This window comes from Balaenoptera ricei, chromosome 6 (genome assembly GCF_028023285.1).
Source record: "Balaenoptera ricei isolate mBalRic1 chromosome 6, mBalRic1.hap2, whole genome shotgun sequence".
Lineage (NCBI taxonomy): Eukaryota > Metazoa > Chordata > Mammalia > Artiodactyla > Balaenopteridae > Balaenoptera > Balaenoptera ricei.
Window position 1 is genome coordinate 103500688 of NC_082644.1, and position 23466 is coordinate 103524153.

A 23466-nucleotide genomic window follows, 5' to 3' on the forward strand; every position below is an offset into this window, starting at 1 on the left:
GAATACAGCTCTACTTGTCTCTCTCCCAGGACCCATGCCCTCAGAATCCCTTTCTAAGCCACCATGCTTAGAAGAAGCCCAAACCAGCACTGTGAGAAGACGGCATGGGGAGGCCCGTGCAGGGAAGAGCTGGGGGGCCCCCGGCCAGCAGCCAATGCCAACCTCCAGACATGAGACAAAACAAGCCTCCCAATGGCTCCGGCGCCCAGACTGAGTCTTCCAGCTGTAGCCTGAGGATCACGCAGCCGAAACAAGCCGCCCTGCTGTGGCCTGTCCACTTCCTGACCCAGGGCAAGGCTAAGCAGAATCTGTGGCTATTGCACACCTCTTGGTTTTGGGAGAGTTATGAGGCCATAATAACTGCAGCTCTTGCTGAATCATAATCTGCACTTGACAAGGTCCCTGATAATTTATATGCATGGTCAAGTGCCTGAAGCACTGCCCAGCATGGTTACTGACCTCTCTCAAAGCCCGTCACGTGTGCCCTATCCCACAGCAGGGGCTAAGGAAATGCTCGCTGATCATTGTTTCCCTTATGAAACGGTGCAACAGGCTGACCTCAGATCCAGCAAACCATGCACGTCCTCGATATGCAGGCACCGAACTTGGCATGGCCACGTGTGGAGCCAGAGGGCAACTGACGACCCTCCCGTGCTGGTCAGTCGCCGCCCAGCTCCTCGGGCCCTTCCCTTGGCCATGTGGGACAGGGATGAGAAGGAGAGCCAGCCCCTGGAAGCCCCGTCTTCCTCCTGTGGACAGCACGGTTCATGGGGGCCGTTGGCATCTGAACGAACCGCTCTCCCCTTTTCCTGTGACCAGGGCAAGCCACAGCTGGGCTCCTGCTTCATGTGGCCTCCCTGCAGAAACTAAGTGTTACTCTTTTCTGCAATAGCCTGCCTGGGAGCAATTACTACCCTAGCAGGGGCCCCTTTAAAAGTCAGGAGGTAGGAGTAAGCAACTGGAACGTTTGCAATTTACTAAACACGCATTCGGAGGCTAGTTCACAAACCCGGCTAGGAGAGCATGCTATGGAAGGACTGAGAATGTGGCACAGCCGGTGGGAGTGGGGTGGGGGGGGAAGAGGCTAAAACTGTCACCCAGCACGTGCCAGGATTCGCAGGAAAGAAACCACCTTCTGGCTCCTCGGAAAGGTGTTCATCATCTGGGCAGATCCATCAGCTACCCGAGAGTTTCAGACGCCATCAAGGACCAGTCTCACCCACCAGCACACTCACTCTTGTGGATACTGAAGATCACTCACACAATCAGAGCTACCATTTGAGGGGAGCTTATCCTGTGCCAGGCACTGGGCTTCACCTGCATTCGCTCATTGAGTCTTGACAATATGGTACTTAGGACACAGGTGGCGGGGGTGATGGTATCATTATTTTTACTATTTTTAGAGAACCTGGAACCTATGAGAAGCACAACTTCCCCCCCCCCCCACCCCACAGTCCTTGGAAGGGAAGCAAGATGCCAGCTGGAGGTTCACAGCTCATGGATTCCCACCCAGGAGAAAGAGGTGGCCACCGCACCCCAAGGAAAGGCAGCCCCAGGGAAAGGCCTGGCAGAGAAGGCCCTGCTCCGGCGAGGGGCTTGGGAAGGGAGGCAAAGCCAGTCTTCTAAGGTGGAGCTTGGCAATGATGTGAAAGCTGTTATCCCACCTCTTGCTGAAAGAGCCATGGGACTTTCAAGGCTCCAAGCAATCAGGGGCTGCTCTGCCACGATTCCTCGCAAGCAGGCTCCGTGCAGGGCCCGGGCTGGCATGCCGGCGAGGAACTGAAGGGACAGCCTGGGTTTATTCCATCCCGGCGGGGCAACGCCAGACTGACCCTTCACCGGGGAGGCAGGACCCACAGCGGAAACCACATGGATGGGCATTAGAGCTGAGAGCCAGGCCTGTGACCTTGGCCAGCCCCTTCCTGGCATGTGACCTTGGGCAAATCACTCCCACTTTCGGAGCCTCATTTTTCTCATCCACAAACAGAACCAATTCTATTTACTTACAGGCTTATACTGAAAACCAGAAATAATTTTTTTAAAGCCAGCATATTTTTTTTTCTTTTTTTTTAATATCTTTATTGGAGTATAATTGCTTTTTTTTGTTTTCAGCCTTTTTTTTTTTAAATTGGAGTATAGTTGTTTTACAGTGTTGTGTCAGATTCCGTCTTAAGGTAGAGACATAACTATGCAATGTGAGAGTAATATTTTGATAATCACTTATTGTGTTGTTGGTTCTATTTACCTATAGCATTCCTATATACATTGCAGGTTAGCAAAGCAAATGTTTCATTGGTCCCAGTCTTCTGCAAAATGTCCTATCATTAATATTGGAGTACAACTGCTTTACAATGTTGTGTTAGTTTCTGCTGTATAACAAAGTGAATCAGCTATACGTATACATATATCCCCATATCCCCTCCCTCTTGCATCTCCCTCCCACCCTCCCTATCCTACCCCTCTAGGTGGTCACAAAGCACTGAGCTGATCTCCCTGTGCTATGCAAAGCCAGCATATTTTGAATGCTTGTATCTGTGTTAAGTGCTTTTATAGAGATTCTCTGGCTACATCCCCACAAGTTCCTAAAGGTATTATTTTCCCAGCTTTACAGATGGGGAAACTGAGTCCAGGGAGATAAAGTGATACAGCTGGTAATTTTGACTCCAAAGTGTGTGCATTTAACCACCATGTGACACTGCCTGGTAATGACTCACAGTGCCTGGCACAGTGGGTATGAGAAGTGGTTGCCGTTGTTATTAGTTTTCCCCAAATAATACTTTCTTGCTGAAGTACAGCTTTAATCATAAATTCTTATTTAGATAATCTTAAAAGCTGAGCTAGGCCCATGCTCTCCCATGGAGATGGCACACATCCAGTCATCCGGGCCCCAGGTCCCCCTTCTGTCCACAGTAGACACTACTGCGAGAGCCTTAGCTTAGCTAAGTATTCTTTCTGGCAGAACCCAGTTGCAAACACACAAGTACAAACACTTCTGCAGCCACACTAATTAAATGGCATTGGCACACAAGATAGAGATTATTTGCTGTCCCTGCGAATGGAAAGAGCACTGGGTTTGGAAGCACAGAAACACGGACAAAGCCTTTCTCAATGTAAAATTTAAAAAACCACGTTACCAGTCAGAGACATTCTGACTTCTGTGTTCAGCCATCCAGTTGGCAACAGAGGTGAGCACGTGGCCTCAGAGAGCTCTGCATTTGAATGGCCAATTCTCTGCCAGCCAGGAACACGCTTTGGGGCGAGCTGCTTAATCTCACTGAGCCTCAGTCTCTTCATCCATAAAATGGGGATGACAACAATCAGTACCTCTGCGATGGGCTGCAATGAGGACAGACGAGATGATCCCTCCTGGGCGGGACTGGGCTGGGAGTGGTCGGTGAAAATTAGTGCTTTTGTGCTGTTGTTATTCTGTAGATTTCAGGAACATCACTGGGTGTGTGGAGGCAGGAGCACACACACCACATACACAGAGAAACAACCCGAAGTCAAGGATTATTCACTCCTCCCTCACCTCCCGGGGGCAGTAAGCTCAAGCTGCCCAGTTTGCGTGAGAACCATTTTACAAAGGGACGACCCTCTAAGTCCTGTAAGAGCCACTGCAGTTGGCCAGAGGAGGGGGTATGAGGGAAGGAAGAGGTGGGAACTGGATTTCTGTGACTAAGCTCCAGACCTGCCTGAGTTTCAATCCCAGCTCCTCCACCTACCAGCTGTGTGACCTTGGGCGTATTACTTAACCTCTCTGGGCCTTGGTTGCCCATCTCTAAAATGAGGATGATTCTACTGCCTCCTCACAGGGTTGCTGGGAGAATTAAATGACTCAGCGCAGGGACAGCACTCACTAAGCACCCTGGTTGGCACAGAGGGAGCACTCCCCAGTTGCTGGTGATTCCTATGATTATTACTGTCAATTAGAAATACTGGAAGACTCCTCTGCCCTAACTTACTTCCTTCTATTATTATTGCTCCTTATTATTATTATTATTATTACTACCCTCACACTGCCGTACCTTCTGCCATTTCCACCATACTTTTACTTAAACATATTCTGAATGGCCAGGAGAATCCTCCAGGTTCCAAATCCAAAAGCAGAAGTGCTGATGTCACTGTGCTGATGTCAGAGACCTGAGCAAAAGCAGGGAGGGCTGAGGGCCTGGCTGCCAAGGGCCGTCAGTCTGTTTTTTTCCATCACGCAAGTTCAGGGTTATAGGGTCTCGTGGCTAACAGGGGAGGTCCTGGAGCCAACCCCTACTCCAGTTTCACCACTTCCTTGCCGTATGATCTTGAGCAAGTGACCTCTCGGAGCTTCAGTTTGATCATCTTTAATGAAGTAGATGTACAGTGTCTACGTCAAGAATTGTTTAGGGATTCATTAAGGTGGAACATTAAAAAAGCGCTTAGCAGGGTGCTGGGCTGGGAAAATCACTCAGTGGATGTTCACTGTCTCCATTCCCTTCACTGATGCTCAGCCAGCACATCACCTGGGCCGCCAGGAGTCTTCGCTGCCTTCTGTCTCCCACGCCCACCCTCCCCATTCAACACGATTTCCATGCAGAGCACGCAGGAGACACAAATCCAGGTGCTGCGTCGCGCATGCCTCACTCTGGTCCCCAGATCACCAGCACCTGATGCCCACCTGAATGCCCACAGCCCTCCAACCACAAGAAAGACCACGGGCTTGGGGTGCCCGGGGAGGGACATGGCTGTTCACCCTCCCTGCCACCTAGCCAGCAAGACTCTCTCCAAATCCTGCTCAAGGTGAGAAAACGGACACGCTCAGGAGACACTTTTTCGTTTCTCCTTCTTGTGTTTTCTCTCTAGCGGACCGCAGAGAACATCATAGATACTAAATCGCAGTAGTAAAAAATGATAACAAGATGGCTAAGATACACTTGTGCTACATTTTTGTGCTTCGACTTTTGAGGAGGGCCTTCTCGTCGCTCTGAAGTGGCAACAACTTAGTCAAAATCTTAGAAGTCAGAGACATCAGCTTTTGAACTGAGAAAGGAAGCACTTTTCTAAGAAGCTGATGGTTGGGTCACAAAAGGAACAGAATGAACAAAGGTCCCCAAATCACTGTGTGCACAACAGGCCAGGGAGAAAAAGGTCTGGAGAGACACGCCAACGGCTGACAGTTGTCACGTCCCGGGCTGGACAGGGGCAGGGGAGGAAGGACTGTCACCGCAAACACGAGTCAGCGCGTGATCTGACTTTTCTACAACCAGCAAGTGTCATGTTTACAATTAGAAAAAAGTTAAGATTTCTTTCTTAATATGTATTACACTTGGCTAACTTGGTACCTGCCAGGATTCTCCACTGTGAACTTATTCTTTTTCCCTGCATAATTACAAAATATATTTGGTAGAGATACTTTGAAACTATGCAGAACATCGTGTTTCTGCTTAAACTTCTGCCCACAATTTAGCTTCCATTGGTGCATCTTGCCTACAGCAATTAATACTGTAATGTAATGTTCTAATGGTGATTTTCTCTTCCCTTATTCCTTCATTTTTTCATGGGAAATTTTTCCTTAAGGAAGAGTGGTCGCTTCTCCCTCATTGATGTATTTATTCCGTTCTTTATGTAATGACATTAGTATGGATCCATGGATATTTACTGTCTTCTCCTTTGGCCATGAGGTGCTCTTTCAGGTTGGCTCTGTACACATCTGATAGGCTGATTGATTGGTTGATTGATTTGGTAGCACATCTTTGTTTTCTGGTCCCAAAAGATACCCCAGGCTTCTCTGCCCTAGGCCTGGAATCAATGACTCCTACAAAGAGCCCTGGTTCCTTTCATTTAGAGAATAGTATTTAGAAACTAAAATCTGAGTGCTAGTTGTACCTATTTTAATTGGGTACAACCCCTCTCAATGGATAGAGTGAGGAATTATATGTGTATGTACTAACTCATGCATATATACACATCTATATTGATTTCTGTATCTATTTATCTGTGGGAAAATGTATACCTTTTGTTTTTTTTTTTTGTAAATGAGTCCATATTGATACCTCTGACGAGTCCGGCACCACAGGGTTTATTCTATTTTCCCTTTCCTTCCTTGTAACTTTCTCTGAGAGTGAGAAACCTGGCTCTCACTATCTAAAATGTACTTATTTTTTCAAATGAACCCTGTACAGATGAAGTAGTTTCAGAATTCTTAATCCACATCCCTTTGAGAAAAAGAAATCTGCCAACTGGAGTACAGTGTCTGAGTACAGTTCGTCTTGTCTTTGCCTTACAGTATTGGTAGAAACAATGTTTTTCAAAATCGCTTAGGTCAGCTTCTTCCTTCTCCATCCCCTTTCAGTGTGGTCACGGGAATCATCTGTAATAGTTAGATTCCTTTGTCTTCATTTGTCTCAGTCTGCTCTCCATCTATCCCTGCAACAACCGGGTTGATTTTTTATAATTTATATATAACAAAATTACTCTGTGTACAGTTCTATGGGTTTTGACAAGTGCACAGACTCATGTGTCTATCACTACATGCAACCAGTTTTCCATACAAGACCATTTCCCAGGTCTTTTGCCCATTTTGAGAGTTCTTTATACATTCTCAATAAAAGTCCTTTGTCGGAAGTGGGATTAGAAAATATTGACTGCTCCAAGTCTGTGGTGTGTCTTTTCAAGTCTCTTAAAAGTGTGTCTTTTGCAGAGGGAAGTTTTTAATTTTCATAATGTCCATTTTGTCAATTTTTTCTTTTATGGGCCATGCTTTTGGTGTCACATCTAAAAAGTCTTTGCCTAATGCAAGATCACACAGATTTTTCTCCTATGTATTCCTTTAAAAAAAAAAATTATTTATTTTGGTTGCACCGGGTCTTAGTTGTGGCACGCAGGATCTTTAGCTGCGGCATCTGGACTTCTTAGTTGCGGCATGTGGACTCCCAGTTGTGGCATGCATGCCGGATCTAGTTTCCCGACCAGGGATCGAACCTGGGCCCCCTGCATCGGGAGTGTGGAGTCTTACCCACTGGACCACCAAGGAAGTCCCTCTCCTATGTATTCCTGTAGAAGTAGTGCAGTGTTATATTTTACTTTTAGGTCTACGATTTATTTTTGAGTTAATTTTCATAGAAGGTGTGAGGTTGAGGTTGAGGTTCATTTGTTGGCATGCAGACGTCCAGTTGTTCCAGCACCATCTGTTGAAAGGACTACCATTTCTCCATTGAATTACCTTTGCACTTTGCCAACAGTCAGTTAAGTATGCTTTTGTGGGTTTATTTCTGAACTCTCTACTCGGTTCCACTGATCTATGTGTCTATCCTTTCACTAATACCGCATCATCTTGTTTACTATAGTTTTATAGTAAGTCTTGAAATCAGGTACTAAGTCCTCTAACAGTGCTCTTTGGTTTCAGAATTGTTTTAGCTCCTCTAGTTTCTTTGCCTTTGCATTACGAAATTTACAATCAGCTTGTAAATATCTACAAAAAATCCTGCTGGGATTGGAATTGGGATTGTGTTGAATCTAGATTGAATTAGGGAGACCTGACATCTTAATATTCAGTCTTCCTATCCAGGAACACAGTATATATCTCCATTTATTTATGTCTTTCTTGGAGTTTTCAGCATACAAATACAGCACATATTTTGTTATTTATACCTGCTGTAAACTGTATTGTTTTTATTAATATTGAATTCCAGTTGTGCATTGCTAGCATATAGAAATGCAATTGACTTTTGTATCCCTCCACCTTGCTAAACTCATTTATTAGTTCTAGGAGTTTTTTTGTAGATTCTTTGGAATTTTCTATGCAGATGATCAGTCTCTGTAAACAGAGTTTTATTTCTTCTTTTTAGATCTGTATGCCTTTTCTTTCTTTCTATGGACTTATTGCACTGACTACAACTTCTAGTATGACACTGAATAGGAGTGGTGAGGGATGACATTTTTGCCTTATTTCAATCTTAGAGGAAACCTTTTCGTTTTTCACCATTAAATATGTTATCTATAGGTTTGTGAAGATGCCCTTCATCAGGTTATGGAATTTCCCTTTGATTCCTAATTTGATTAGAGTTTTTATCATAAATGGACATAGAATATTGTTAAATGCTTTTTCTGATTACATGGTTTTCTCAGTAACATTGATTTTCAAAAGTCAAACCAGCCTTGCATTCCTTGGATAAAACCCACTTGGTCACGGTATATTATCCTTTTTATAGATTGCTGGATTTGTTTTGCTAAAATTTTGTTGAGGATTTTCACATCTATGTCCATGAAGGATAGTGATGTGTAGTTTTCTTGAAATGTGTTTGTTTGTTCTTGGTATTACATAATGCTGGTTTCATAAAATGAGTTGGGAAGCATTCCCTCATCTTTTATTTTCAGGGAGAGACTGCATAATTTTCTTCCTTAACTATTTGGAAGAGTTCATTAGTGGAAGCATCTGGCCTTGAGTTTTCTTTTTTGGATGGTTTTTAATTATAAATTCAGTTTCTTTGACACACATATAGAACTTTCAGGTTATCTATTTTTCTTTCTTGAGTATTAGTGGTTTGTGTCTTTCAAGAAATTGGTTCATTCATCTAAGTTAGAGAATTCATAGGCAGAGAGTTGCTTGTAACACACCCTTATTATCTAAGGTTTTTTTTTTTTTTACTGTTAGGAATTATGTAAATATTAAGAGGTAATTTTTGTTATCTTCATTAGGACTGCTGTAAAATCAGCCATAATCACAGATAAAAATACTTTTAGAGGATCCTTACTAAACAAGTATTCTGTAATAGCCACACCCTTTTCCCACCAAGAATACACAGACAGCAGCCTTGGAGAGTATTCCTGGCTCATTCTCTCCCAGCAGAACTATTTCAGGGACACACAGAGACAGAGTCAGCAGGCAAAGTCAAACTGCCAGATGATGGAGGGGCTCCGTCCAGAGGTGTCTGGACCCACCTCTCCATGATCCTCAGCCAGTCCTTCCCCTCCTTCTGGTCCTCAGTCTCCCCATGTGTCAAATGGGAGCGTTGGAGGCTGGGATCTATGCATATAGATGGATTCCTGCCACTTATCCTTCATCAGGGAAGAGCTGAAGGTGGCACCAAATGCCCATGGGCACCTTTGATGAGCAAACCTCACTGTGGGCCATGGCTGCTACTCAGCTTCTTCAACATGAAGGCAGGAGTCTCTAATGGAAAAGGTCTGACTGCTCAGGCCCATCCCAGGTAGTTGTAAAAACCACTAACACCTCTTAGCAGGATTCATCCCTTAACAAAACTGCCAGCTCTGTGCCGTGTTCAGGCCAGGATGCAAATGAAGCAGTGCTCAAGCTTGGAGCTTTGGAGTCAAAAAGACCTGGCTTGGGGCCTGCCTCAGCTGCAGCCACTGACTCCTTCATTCAAGACACCCACTGTGTGCCAGGCACTGTCTGGGCAGGGAGGTAACAGTGTGTAAAGAACACCAGTCTCTGCCCCATGCTGCTGGGATCTCAGAGAAGAGACAGTCATTAATAAATAATCCCAAATTATGATGGGATTACAAGTTCCTACCTCATAGAGCTGTGGTGAGGGTAAGAGCTGACACGTGGAGATCACTTGCTACTGGGTGAGTGTTCTGCAAAGGATGCCATCCCAGGCTTAGTCTAGAGAGAACCCTGGCAAAAGCCAGTCTGCAGAGGGGGTCAGCCCAGCCCAGCTGGCTTCTCCAATTTAGCTGACACACAGCACACAAGACAGATCTGCAAAGTAGCAGCTCATCCCCATAGCCACTGAGACACCGAATGTGAAGCAGATGCTCCACGGCCGGCCCCAAGACCACAAGTAGCACAGTGGTGACCCCAAGGGTGGGGCATTCATGAGACCAGAGATCCTGCCCCAGTGAACCCCAGCCAGGATGGAAGCGTGGCTCCCACTGGCAAAAACAAAAGGGGCCTCCCACCCTGGAACGACCTCAAGGGTGAAGGCCAAGGAGCCGGGCAGGGTCAGGGACAACCACTCTGGGCTTCAGAAGCTTGGTGATTTCTAAGAAGACTAAGTGGCCTTTGTTGCTTTTCTCCGCATTCTTTTGATATTTAGCCAGTTTAGGGTACTAGGGAGGTGGTAGAGCAAAGCCCATGGTGTTTAGAGGGCTTGAAGGGCTAGGGCCGGATCCCTGTGTGATCCTGAGCAAGGTGCTACACCTCTCCGAGCCTCAGTTGCTCTATTAAATGGCATTATTAATAATGCCCACCGCAGGATTATTGGAGGATTAAATAAGAGTGTACCTAAAGCATTTAGCACAGTGCCCAATTCATAATAACTGGTTAATAAATAGCAACTGCTACCATTATTATTAGTTTTAAATGCCAGTCAATTCTGGCTGTCCTTAAAGGAACAAACAAAGCTTTATGGTCCATTCTTTGGTAGGGTTTGCTGGGCGGCAGGTGCAAAGGAGTAAGAGAGGCTTAAAGACAAATGCCGAAGGGTCAGTCAGCCCCTGCCGGGAGGGTGGGACAGTTCCAAGTTCCATGCGGCCGCCCCCCAGGTCCCCACCCCCCACCCCCGGGTGAATGCTGGGAAGTGCCTGACCTCCTCCGAGAAGCTTCTCCTCCCAGCAGTGTTGGCTGGACTCTCAGCGCCCCTCAGGAACTAAGGGAGTGGCTGGAAGCCAGGCACAAGGGGAACTGTTGCCCCAGGAAAGCTCTGCAGGGCGGCAAGGAGCCCCATTTACAAATAAAGCCTGTTCTTGGCTCTACCGCCCACACGGCCAAGCCCCTTTATTCCATTTCAATATGCCTAATTCCATGGAAAGTGCGTTGGCAACAAACAGAATCAGTCAGTCCTGGACGCCTGAGTGAGTGTAGGCAGGTGTTAGCATATGCGAGGGACCTTGGAAAAGAAAGTAAAACAGTGGCAGGGAGTATAAAATGCTTTACTGCGGTGGGGACTGAAGATGGAAGGGACTTTACTGAAGGTGGGCATTTTACGAACAAATAAAGCCTCTGCCTGCAACTAAGAAGCAAACTAAAGTAACTGAAGAACTTCTATGGAATATTTTTCCTCTGCCTTGTTTCAAAATGGAAACCGCTTTATTGTTGCTGTTTCCATGACTATAAAACTAGTATTTGCTCCATTCAGACACTGTATAAGGATGTAAAGAATAAAATGAAAATCATCCATAATCTTCCCACCTCGGGATAACCACGTGTAGACGTTTCTCTGGGCATATTTTTGTATATGTATACAATATGCATGCGATCCTGATAGATATGTGGTTTGGCAGTCTGTTTCCCACCTCATAACATACCATGGACATCCTTCCATGTTAATAACTGCAGATCTCAAGCATCATCTTTTCATGGCTGCAGTCTTGGGTGCATTAAACACCCTGTGTGATCTGGTTGTTCGCCTCCTCATCATCATTTGGCACCTTCTCCCTGCCTGGCTTTCTGCGTTCAGCCAACTCTGGTCTTCCTTTGCATCCTGGAACACTTCTTCCCACTTCAGGGACTCAGCATTTTCTGTCCTTTCTGCCTGAAATTCTCCTTTCCTCTTTCACATAATTAATTTTCTCCTTTTAAATTTCAACTGAAATGTTTCTTTCTCCAGGAAGCCTTCCTGGATATCTACCACCAGACACTCAGAGTTCCATGTACTTTGCCGTCTTGGTATTTATCACAATTGTAATTAAACAAACAGTTGTGGAACTTATTCCGCCCTTGTCTTCCCACTAGAAAGTAAGCTCCAGGAGGTCAGGGATTGTGTCTGTCTGGCTCAGCTCAGAAACCACAGGGCAAGTACAGTGAGTGGCACGCAGGAATCCTTAGTATATATCTGCTGATTAAATGCAAGGAAGGAAAGGAGGCGCAGCCAGGGAGACCCGTTGCCTGCATGTAATGCCCACTTCCTTCCTTCCTTCCACACAAAAGAGGGATCTGCCGGCAGGTTACCTACTTTGGCATCTCTCAGTGGGTATGGGAACCTGCAGGTGAAGGAGAACGGATCACGTTCCTGTGCCTGGGCACCCACTGGTGCTCTCAGGCCGGGAAAGTGTGCAGATCTAGGAGAAAGCCTCAGAGATCCGCCTGCCCAACCGTTCAACTGCTGACGGTCTGAGCTGGGAGACTGAGGCCCAGAGGGCAGGGGACAAGTCCACCTTCACACAGCTGCTCAGGGCAAGGTCCTAGGCCTCCCATTCCCCCCAAACAGGACAACCCTAGGCTCTGTGAGGCCTGGGTTCAAATCCCAGTTCTGACATGAGAAAGAATTTGGCCTTTATCTCCATGAGCCTTGGTTTCTTCAACAGTAAACTGGAGATGGTAACACACACGTTATCACTGGGAGGCAGTGGAACATGGTGGTTAAGAGTATGGACTTGGAGTGAGCAGGTGTGAGTTCAAATCTAGCACTTCCTAGCTGGGCAACCTTGGGCAAGCTGCCTACTATTGCTCCTGAATCTGCCACCTGTCAAAGAGGGAGAAAGACATTCCTTTTTCATATACTGTTGCAAAAATTAGTAAGATAATGTGAAGCATTTAGCGCAGTCCTAACATAGTAACTGCTCGGTAAGTGGCTAACATGATAGCAAAGCTACCACCTGTCAGTAATCAGAGGAAGAGAGAGAGAGAGAGAGAGAGATGCTCAGTCCTCTCTGGCCAGAACCTAGCATGTCATCTCTCTTGCACGCTGCCGCTCCCCGCTCCCGCTTTCTCTTAACATGGATTCACTAAGAGTGTATTCACCACCAACAAAGTATGGAATCTGCTCATGCATTTGCTGTCGCTGAAGACACTGCTTACGTCATCACACAACATCCTCTCTAAGAAGGACCAGAGGAAAACTGCCCTCAGGCCTCAGGAAGAGGAATAACCAGGCTTCTCCAGCACAGTTGGTCTGTTTTCATCTTACAAATGTCCCTGACCTGCTTCCCTCTTTGTGTTGGTTGCCAGGAAGCTCGGAGTCAAATCTGTGTGCTGCCTGTAGCGGTTTGCAGCCCCACACGGTGAGTGTTCTCGGAAGGACTCTCACCTCGGCTTTCTCTCTTTCTCTCTGCCTCCAGTTTCCTTCCTCCCAATTTCCTCACTTAATCGTTTAAAAAAAAATCTTTACTCTGTGTTTAGAAACTGACTTCAATCTTTTTTGAAATTTTGGGGAAAATAAATGGAATTAAAAATGCATACAGGCTAAACACAACGTGCTATGCTGAACTGGACTGTATCCTAGAATAGAAAAGGGGCATTAGTGGGAAAACTGGTGAACTCTGAATAAAGTCTGTAGTTTGTTTAACAGTATTGTACCAATGTTAGTTTCTTAGTCTTGACAAACGCATCATGGTTATATAAGATGTTAACATTAGAGGAAGCCGGATAAAGAACAAATGGGTAATCTCTTTGCAACTTTTCAGTAAATCTAAAATTAATACAAAATAACAAATTTATTAAATACAATCTGCATATAGAATACCATGAGATTGTCTCCTTTTGGAGTCCCAACAAGGAATCATCTTTACTCGCTGAGAGCATAGCAAGCCTGAGACCCAGGGCATTTCAGAATCACCTAGAACCTACCAACATTTGTGGGGCATCTACTCCTCTCCCCACCCCCGCCCAGGCTGGCCTGGTAACCAGCACAGTTCTAGAGCCAGAATTCTGATTCCTGGATGGGAATCCCGGCTTTGCCTCTTACAGCTGTGCAGCTCTCTGAGTCCCAGATACTGCGCCTATAAAATGGGCTAACGGAAGAACTGCTTTCACAGGAGTGTTGGGAGGTTTAGGTGATTTTATGACATAAAGTGCTTGGGAAAGAGCAGACTGTCTGTCAGTCTAGGCTGTATAACAAAGTACCACGGACTGGATAGCTTATAGACAACAGACATTTATTTCTTGGCGTTCTGGAGGCTGAATGTCTGAGATCAGGGAGCCAGTGTGGTCAGGTTTTGGTGAGGACCCTCTTCTGAGTTGCAGACTGCCAACTTCTTTCTCACTGTATCCTCCCAAGGCGGAAAGACAGCCAGGGATCTCACTGGGGTCCCTTTTTTAAGGGCACTAATTCCATTCATGAGGCTCTACCTTCATGACCTACTCACCTCCCAAAGGCCACGCCTCCTAGTATCATCACTTTGGGGGTTAGGGTTTCAAGGTATAAATTTGGGAGGAACACAAACATTCAGTCCATAACACAGACCCTCAATAATTTTAACCTTTATTTTTAATGTCACTGTGAGTTTGTTCCTCATTTTTTTCTGAGAAAGAGATGCTATATATTGTTATTATCTGGGAAAGGGAAGGGAAACTCAGAGAGGTAGAGGGATTCTCCAAGGTCACACAGCTACTAAAGCAAAAGCAGCAAAGCTGGGATCTGGACTCCAGACCCAGAGCTCTTCCCATTATGCCTTGTTTCCTAAGAGAACCCCCCGAGCCACGTCATGGAGGATGGGGCTGGAGTCTCATTGCTGTCTCTCTGCCACTCCAGCCTCATCCTTTGTGGCTTGGTGGGGGGAGAGGTCTCCTGACCACCACTCTGATCCGCCATGACCTTTCTTCTCGTCTGCATAGAGAATCCGCTTCCCTCCGTCAGTGGGGCATTCAGGGCCCTTTGTTAGGAAGGCACGACCTCATCTCGTGCCTTCTTTCCCAGCCTCACATGTGGCTAGTTGCCCATCCAGTCACACACGGTCAAACCACATGGCTCCTTCAACCAGACAGCTCCACAGCCCAGCCCCTTTACCCAACAGCCTCTCTCGTCCCACAAGACGTGGCTCAAACGCCACCTGTACCCAGGGTCACTGCTGCTGTGGCATCCCTGCCATCAGGATTTAGCCCAAAAGCATGCTGCCATTTATCTAGGTGACCTGTGTCCTGAGTCCAGTGCCCTTGTGGACAGTCCCTGCCTCACTCACTGTCACCTCCCCCCCAAAGCTCTGAGCCAGATCCTGGCCCTCCCCAGCGGGGGATACAGTGTAGCAGTTAAGACCATGGGCTTTGGAATTAAGACTACTGGGCTCAAACCCTGCTCTGCAACTGATCAGCTGCGTGACCTTGGACAAGTCTGTCTAACCGCTACATGCCTCAGTTTCCCCAACCGGGAAATTCGGGTAATAACATACTACCGCACGGGATAAGGTTCAATGAGATGATATGTGTAATGTCAATTACGAATGCTGGGCACACAGATAGCCCTCTTTAAAATGAGATCTAATTGCTGGTTGCTCTGGGTCAAACGCCAGCCCCGAGGCTGCCCGGTGCAAACCCACCCCAGCCTGCAGCGTCCTCTCCTCTTCCCTCTCCGAGTACCACAATCAACCCCGAAGTCGGGGCCATCACAGGCCATCAGCAGTGTTTCCAAAACAGCAGCCACGAAGAGCTCAAGGCGGCCTGCTGCCCAGCAGCTCGTGGGAGGCTGCCCTGCTCTGCGGATCGCTAGGAGAACTCGGGGTTTGGGAGGGGTGGCGGCTCCTGCTGCCCGCTCTGAGCTCTGAACTAGAGCCACGCAGCCAGGGGAGGACTCTCCGCTGGGACAGGCCCTTCGCGTGGGGGGCCCACTGCTCCGCCGGACGTCCTGTTGAAATCAGCGGCACAGGGCTCCACACACAGGTCTTTCCCTCCCTCGCCCCAGCACGTGCAGCCTGGCGTCCCATCCCCTCCCTGGGAGTCAGGGGTCTCTCACCTTGAGCCCGCTGCTTTCCGCTTCAGAGCCCGGGTCCACGCCAGTGATGTAAATGCCCAGGCCGTACTCGGCTCCTCCACGGATGGTGAGGCCCAGGGACCGGCCGTCCCCCAGCACCAGGTTCACCTGCAGGAGGGAGGGAAGAGAGTATTCGAGGGCCTGGAGGGCACCAGGAACTTTGGGGGGCGGCAGGCTAAAGACCCCCCCTCCCATACTCTGAAGGGCACACCTATTCAGGCCTGCAAGATCTCCTGGAACATTCCGATTTCTGCCCCAGCTCTGCCCCTGGTTTGCTGAGTGACTTGGGGAAGCCCCTCTCCCCTCCGTGGGTCACAGGTACAAGTGCGGTAAAAGGAAGGCGCTGAGGAGAGGACCTCCAGGGACCCCTCTGGTGCTAACACTCTAGACACTCCAGGTTTTCATGTGTTCCTCACACCGTGGTGGCCACAGACTCTCTAGGCCTCCACTGGCTGCCCTTGACTATACGCCCTTCAGTCAGGGAGTACCCGTCAGGCTGCGGACCCTCCACCCAGCTCCCTCACCTCCCATCCTCCCACCTTAGGATCAAGGCTCAGTCCAGGTGCAGGGCCCCACCACCTGCCACCCCAGGGGTCTCCCGCCTCCCCAGGGGTCTCCTGCTCTGCCATCCATCCTGAGAGGCCACGGCAGTGTCACTTCAGCAGCGCTTCATCCCACAAACACAGGGAGCGCCCACTAAGGGCAGACCCAGTGCCAGGCCAGGGGGTGTGGAGATGACCCAGACACGGGCCTGCTCCCAAGGGCTCAGAGTCCTGAGGGGCAGAGAGACCAGTAAACAAACCTTCACGGTACCACGTGATCAGAGCCGGGTGGGGTGACTTGCGGGCTGTGTGGGTGCAGAGGAGGAGCAATGGTCCCGCCTGGAGGTGGGGGGATGGGTGGGGTGGGGTGGGGCTTCCTGGAGAAAGTGACATCTCTGACGAGATTGGAGGGTGGGCAGGAGTCAACCAGGCAAGGGCAAGAGGGGCATTCAGGGTCATGGGACAGCAGCAGGAGAGCACACTTCACAGAGGACCAGAGAAGTGAGGCACTGTGGCCAGAGCAGGGAGTGCCGGGGGTGGGATGGGGGCCGGGGAGGCGGGTGACCGGGCAGGAGAGGCTGGGGCAGATTCAGGAAGCCTCGGAATCTATGCAGGAACCTGCAGGAACATGCAGGTTAAGTGTGCCTTGCGTCTGAAAGGGGAACTTACAAAAACAAGTGGCCAGAACAGCTGGAACCTACCCCAAAAGGACAGAAAACATCCCGCAACAAGTTAAGACCCAGTGACATGTAAGGGACCTAAAGAGAGCACAGTGTGACCACCCACAGGAGAGGAAGGGGTGGAGGTCCCGGTGGGCATCAGGGGAGGGCAAATGTCATGGCGTTAGGGAAGCCATCCAACTAGCTTTCTATTTCCGAAAAGTCATTCATCTAAGAGTTATCTGCACCAGCCACCAGGAGAAGCTTTTTACATTTATTATCTTCCTTCTTCTACACCCTCACCACCGGAGGTCAGCGGGGAGGTGCTGAAGAGGACAGACTCAAGTCCAAACTGACCAGTGGGGGCCCGGCTGTGTGACCTTGGGCAAGTTACTTCACTTCTCTGTGCCTCAGCCTCCTCACCTAGAAAATGAGGATGAAAATAGTGTCTGCCTTATAAGCTTACTAGGGAGAGGATCAAATTGAGAGACAAATGTAGGCTAGTCTCTGGACCACAGTAAACGCTCAGTAGATGTTAGCCACTGTTGGTGCTACTTTGCACAGGACAAAACCAGACAAGGCCACACAGCCGCAGCTGACACCTACTGGCTGGCAGGCCACTGTCGGGAGAGATCCCTACACACAGAACGAATCTACATGGTTTGGTTCTAAGACTGTAGACTCCGCAGCATGTCAGGGAGGCCCATCCCTGTGGGAGAGTGCCAGGCCGTGCTGCCCACTGGAGTGGCCCCAACCCCATTAGTCCTGTGCCCCCATTTCCTCATCAGACACCATGACCACATTATAAGGAGAGCATCCCTGAGGCCCACAGAACCCTCAGGGGGACCTGTGAGCAGTCACCCAGAAATGTCAGAGTTCTGGGAACAGCAGGCTCTGGGGACGCTTGAAGTTGGACTTGGGAACAACTTCCTAGCCCCCTCCCTTCCCCAATGCAGCTCCAGGGCTGGGATAGGTTTGTGGTAACCTAGGTCCACCTTGGTTCACCCTGGTCCCTCATCACATCCAGGTCTGTGTGTTTGGGAGGTGACAGTGTGGTAGCTGCCTGTGTAGACTCTGAAGCCAGACTGTGGAAGTTTAATCCCGGCAATGACACTCGCTAGGTGTGTAACACTGGGCAAGTTACTTCACCTCCCTGTGCCTCAGTTTTCTCATCTATAAAATGGGGAAAACAACCACAGCAACTTTATTGGATTGTTGTGAGTGATGAATGGGTTTACCTACTTGGAGCACTTAGAATCATGACACAGCAGAGGCACTCACACAGCGTCAGCTATTGTTATTATCTTCAAAATGTCCCTCTTGGGCAAGCCATGGTGCTGAGCTTGGGCAGGTATGATCTGGAAAGAATGAGGAAGCCTTCTTCATGCGAGAGAATGAACATGGGCTGCTTCTTAGATAGGGACAGGCCGTGCACATGTGAGCCGTTGCTGGTATTCCATCCAATGCAAACCAAACCCCAACTCCGCACTGGGCACAGATTCAGGGGAGAATCTAACTGGGTCCCTGTCCTCAGAGGAACCCCTGAGCTGGAGTATTGGCTGTTGATGGCTCACAGCTGAGTGCCTGCCAGGACCTGCCTCACCTAAGGTCACAGCCTCCCTGGAGCAGCTCCCATCCAATGACTAGTTGACGCAGATGAGCAAAAGCCTGACCCCTGCCTCAATTCAGGACGACCTTGCAAGTCACCCCCAGCTCCAGAGCTCCCTTGGGACCAGCCAAGGCCTCTGCAGAGATGGTATCACAGCCCACTCCTCCCTCTGCCCAGTCCTGTATTCCTCATGCCTTTTCTGGTGGTGATCCCAGGGCACTGCACTGCTGCTGTAATAAATGACCATGGATTTAGGGGCTTAAAACAATGCAGATTTATTATCTCAAAGCTCTGGAGATCAAAAGTCTACAGTGGTCAACAGGACTGCATTCCTTCTAGAGGTTCTTGGGGAGAACCCATTTTCTTGCCTTTTCTAGCTTCTAGAGGCCACCTGCATTCTTGGGCTCATGGCCCCATCCTTCATCTTCAAAGCCAGCAGTGTAGCATCTTCTGATCTCTCTCTGTCTCTGCTCCTGGCATCACACCACCTTTTTCTGACTCTGACACTCCTGCCTTCTTCTAAGGACACTTGTGCTCACATTGGGTCCACCCACATAATCCAGGATAATGTCTCTATCTCAAGATCCTCATCTTAATCACACCTGGAAAGTCCCTTTGCCACGTAAAGTGACCTGTTCACAGGCTCCAGAGATTAGGAGGTAGACGTCTTTGGGGCATCGTTATTCTGTCTACCACAGGCACATTCCTATAAACCTCTTTCAGGGAAATCTTGGTCTCAGAGTCCATTCCTGGGAGCCCGACCACAGGCACAGCATCCCAGAAATATGACCTCCAAGCCCTGAAGGCCGAGGGGGTCAACCAGGGCAAGGGGAGGGCAAGAACGTGTGCAAAAGCTCAGAAACAGGACAGAGCAAGGCCCCCTGGGATCACTGCAGGGTTCTGTTTGGTGCGAGAGTGGCAGGGAAGGAAGGGATGGCACTAGCCTGTGTGGGGCAGTGAGCGAGGTCAACAAGCCTGGGCTTCAAGCAGGAGAGAAAAGGCTCAGATTCGGATTTTAGGAAGACTACTGGGGAGGGCTAGCAGCAGAGGAGGCCAACTTCTGGAGCTCCTTTAAGACAAGGTGTGTGCCTTACGATGCTGGTGGGGTGAGGGAAGGCGAGCTTCACCCCTGGGGGAGGTCACTGAGGCTGGCTGAGGACAGAGTGGCAGCTCCCGCCTCAAACCCGGATGGACCCTTCCTGCGGGCTGTGCTGCTGGGGCATGGAACAAGCCAGGCCTGGCCTGGGGGCCTCACACCAAGGCTCCAGCCCAGTTCACTTGGTGACGTGGGTCAGTCCCTCCCCCATTCCCACCCCCACCTGGTCTCTCCAGCTCCGGGACATGAAGATTCTGGGGGGAGAGAGCAGACAGGAACCCAGGAGCACACAGACGGCTGTGGTCCCCACCTTTGAATACTAAGGATGAAAACAAACCCCACTGCCTGCCAGTCACTTCCCCATAAATCCTTCACGTGGGAATAAAACGGAGTCTTCATCCCAGGACTGTAATAACAGACCTATCAACAGCAGGGTATCTGCTTCCATCACCTGCTGGAAACTCCACCAGCACTTGGCAGGAAACAAAACTCACCTATGGGAAAGGGCGCTAAGCTGTGAGAGGCAGCCTGGCACAGTGAAAAGAATACCATTCCCACCAATAATAAGAATATAATGATAACTCACTAAATCAATTGGTTACTGAACGTATTGAGTCTTTCCTAGATCCCAGGCACTGTGCTCAGCACTTTACATGCCTTACTTCGTTGAGTCCTCTTTCCTCCTCTATGGTTTCTCTTATTATCTCCATTTCCCAGGTGAGGAAAGTGAGGCCAGAGAGGTGAAATGACATGGCCAAGGTCAAACAGCTGGCAGAGCCCAGGCATTGAACCAGCTCACTGCACTGCCTCCCACAGGCCTGAGTTCACATCCTGGTTCTGCCCTTTACTCCTGGGCAACCCTGGGGCAGGGCCTGTTGCTTTTCTGATCTTCAGTTTCCCCATCAGTGAAATGAGAATTGCACAGCTTACCCGGGGCAGGCACTGCCATCCCCCTTCCCACCTTCCTCTAGAACCCCAACCCTGTCCAGGAAGCAGCATGAGCAGCCTCAGGAGATGACATCAATAAACATTTGGGGACAAAAAAGATATGAAAGGTACCTAGCACCTAGGAAGCATTGGATAAATGATGGTTGTTACTGCAATGAATTACTATGCCCCAGGCACTATCCTCTGTGCACATGATTTATTGATTCTTGAAACAGCCCCATATGGCTGCTATGACCATCCCCAAACCATGGCTAGGGAAGCTTAAGTGACTCACCCAAGGTTAAGTGACTCACCCAAGGTCACACAGTCAGGGAGTTCCGATACCAGCTGCGATACTGTGATTTATACTAAGAAATATATATTTTGTCTTTGTCTTCGTCCCTGGCACTGAGCTCCTGAAACCTTTGTAAATTCCTAAGTGATAAGACCACTAGGAGCATCTTTTATTCTAATGAGGCGACTCTGATTGGCCTCCTGGAGGGTGGCTGGTCACCAGAAAGACCAAGCCATGATTAGAAGCTTGGAATTTTCAGCCCCACCCCAATTTCTCCAGAGAGGGAAGAGGGGCTGGAAGTGGAGTTAATAATTGATTGTGCACGGGATTCCCCTGGCGGTCCGGTGGGTCCCTTGCAATGTAGGGGACGCGGGTTCGATCCCAGGTCAGGGATCCCACAGGCCGCAGGTAGCAACTAAGATCCCACATGCCGCGGGTAGCAACTAAGCCTGCGTGCCACAACTACTGAGCTCGCGCGCCTCAACTAGAGAGAGAAAACCCGCACACCACAACTAGAGAGAAGCCCACGTGCCACAATGAAGAGTCCGCGCACCACATCGAAGATCCCGCATGCTGCAACTAAGACCCGACGCGGCCAAAAATATAAAATTTAAAAAAAAATTGATCATGCCTACACGATGAAGGCTCCATAAAAATCCCAATAGTATGGGGTTCAGAGAGCTTCTGGGTCAGTGAACAGGTGGAGGCGTGGGGAGAGTGGTGCACCTGGAGGGGGCATGGAAGCTCCGCGCCCCTTCCCACATAACCTACCCTACACAGCCCTTCCAGCTGGATGTTCACCTGTATCCTTTACCGTATCCTTTTCTAATAAACTGGTGCACAGTAAGTAAAGTGTTTTCCTGAGTTCTGTGAGTCGCTTTAGCAAATTAATCAAAGCTGAGACGGGGTCAGGGGAACCTCTGAGTTACAGCCGATCAGTTGGAAGCACAGGTGATAACCTGGACTTGCAACTGGTATCTGAAGTGGGGACAGGTAGGGGGCTGTTTCATGGGACTGAGTCCTTAAGCTGTGGGACTGGACACTCTCTCCAGGTAGACAGTGTCAGAATTGAGTTAAATTGTAATACATCCAGCTGGTGTCGCAGAGAATTGCTTGGTGGGAACCCCCCCCCCCCCCCCCCCCCCGCCCCACATCTGGTGTCAGAAGCACTGTGAGTGTGATGGTAAAGGAGAAACACAGGAGGAGAACTGTAGGTTTTTCTTCAGAGCCGGTCCCAAAGGCTCCTCGCCTTCCATTCCCAGCTGGGTCCCAGCCTGAGCTAAGGAGCAGGCCCCACATCATCTCTGCGGCTGCTGAAGGCATGAGCTTGGGGGAGCAGCCGCTGCTGCAGAGGGTCTGCCTGCTCAGCCCGGAGCGGGGCCGTGGGACCGAGAAACCACTGAGACTTGCTCACTTGCTCACGGGCCAGTGACCCTGGCAGGGGGCAGTAGGGGACTTTGAGCCCTGCATTTTAATTCAGTCATTCATGTAATAAATACTTACTGAGCACCTCCACTGTGCCAGGCACTGATCCAGGCACTTTGGGCGTACCAGGGCACAGAACCAAGAGCCTTACACAGTGGTGGGGAGAGGAGGCCCTACCACTGTCTCCATGTTATAGAAGAGGAGATTCAGGCTCAGAGAGGTTATGTAACTTATCCAAGGTCACACAGCTGGCAAGTGGTGGAGCCAGGACTTGAACCCAGGCAGCCTGGTTCCAGTGTCTTACTCTCCCTGCCACGCTGACACCATCCTATCTAACTCCCACAACAGATCTGTTCCAGTTTTTTCATACAGAGGCTACATCTGTACTATAGAGGCTGGGGGTTAGCCCAGAATGGGAAACTGGAACACTGAACAACTCTGCACCCTATTCGCCTCTGACGATGTGATGGTGACTTGAGAGCAGACAGGCCCGATTCCCAGAGGCGCTACCTGTGTCCTTCCCTTCTGTTCCTTCCTTCAGCCTCCTGGGATGGTTCTCACACTTCAGTGTGGAGAAGGGCATCCCTAGCAAGGGCTGCAAAACCAGAACCAGCTTCAGTGGACAGCTTTGGCAGTTTTCAACGGTAATTTTGCTACGTGTGATTTTTACATCACTATTGCCCTGAGAACTCATTTCCCTAGAAGGTGTGTTCCCACTGGGGTTGAGGTTAGGATTTTTGAAGTTTGGCACGGGAAGTCTGGGAGTCTGGTCGTGGCTATCTGGAATATTAGCTGAGACCAGGCTGCTGGAGAGAAGAGAATCAGGCCAGGGGGCCAGAAGTGAGGGCTCCAGAGACATTTCCCCCATGCCCTTCCTCAACAGGAAAACAGGGGCTCCATGTCGTATCAGCAAAAGGAGGAACGGGGTGGGGGTGTGTAGAAGCTTCAGCCTGGAGCTATAAAATCTGTGAAGGCTTCTCTGGCGTGGTTCAGGGTATTTCCTGCCTCCTGAGGTATCCGGGTCCTCCCTGGAGCATGATTCCCTCAGCCTTTGCCTTCTACATTCCTATATACGTTACTCTAAGACTCCCAGAGGGCAGCTTACATCCTCCCAATCCTCCCACCCACTCAGTTCCAGTGGCAGGGTCCTTCTCTCTAAGACTTGAAGATGCCATGCTCATTCCCACCTCAGGGCCTTTGCACATGCTGTCCTTGCTGCCTGGCATTTTCAGTGCTCAGAATGGTACGTGGTAATTCCATTTTCCTCTCTCAGTCTCAGCTCAGAAGTCATCTCCT

The 23466-nt window shown here is 49.2% G+C and overlaps 1 protein-coding gene across 4 annotated transcripts in view; it reads right to left on the reverse strand.

Moving 5' to 3' along the window:
• WHRN (whirlin) overlaps nucleotides 1–23466 on the reverse strand; it is an 88947-nt gene that overhangs the window by 38524 nt on the left and 26957 nt on the right. For all 4 annotated transcript variants that reach the window (XM_059925444.1, XM_059925443.1, XM_059925442.1 and 1 more), the window contains exon 3: nucleotides 15600–15725. In XM_059925444.1, the coding sequence (XP_059781427.1) occupies nucleotides 15600–15725 (126 nt within the window). The remainder of the gene's footprint in view (nucleotides 1–15599; nucleotides 15726–23466) is intronic.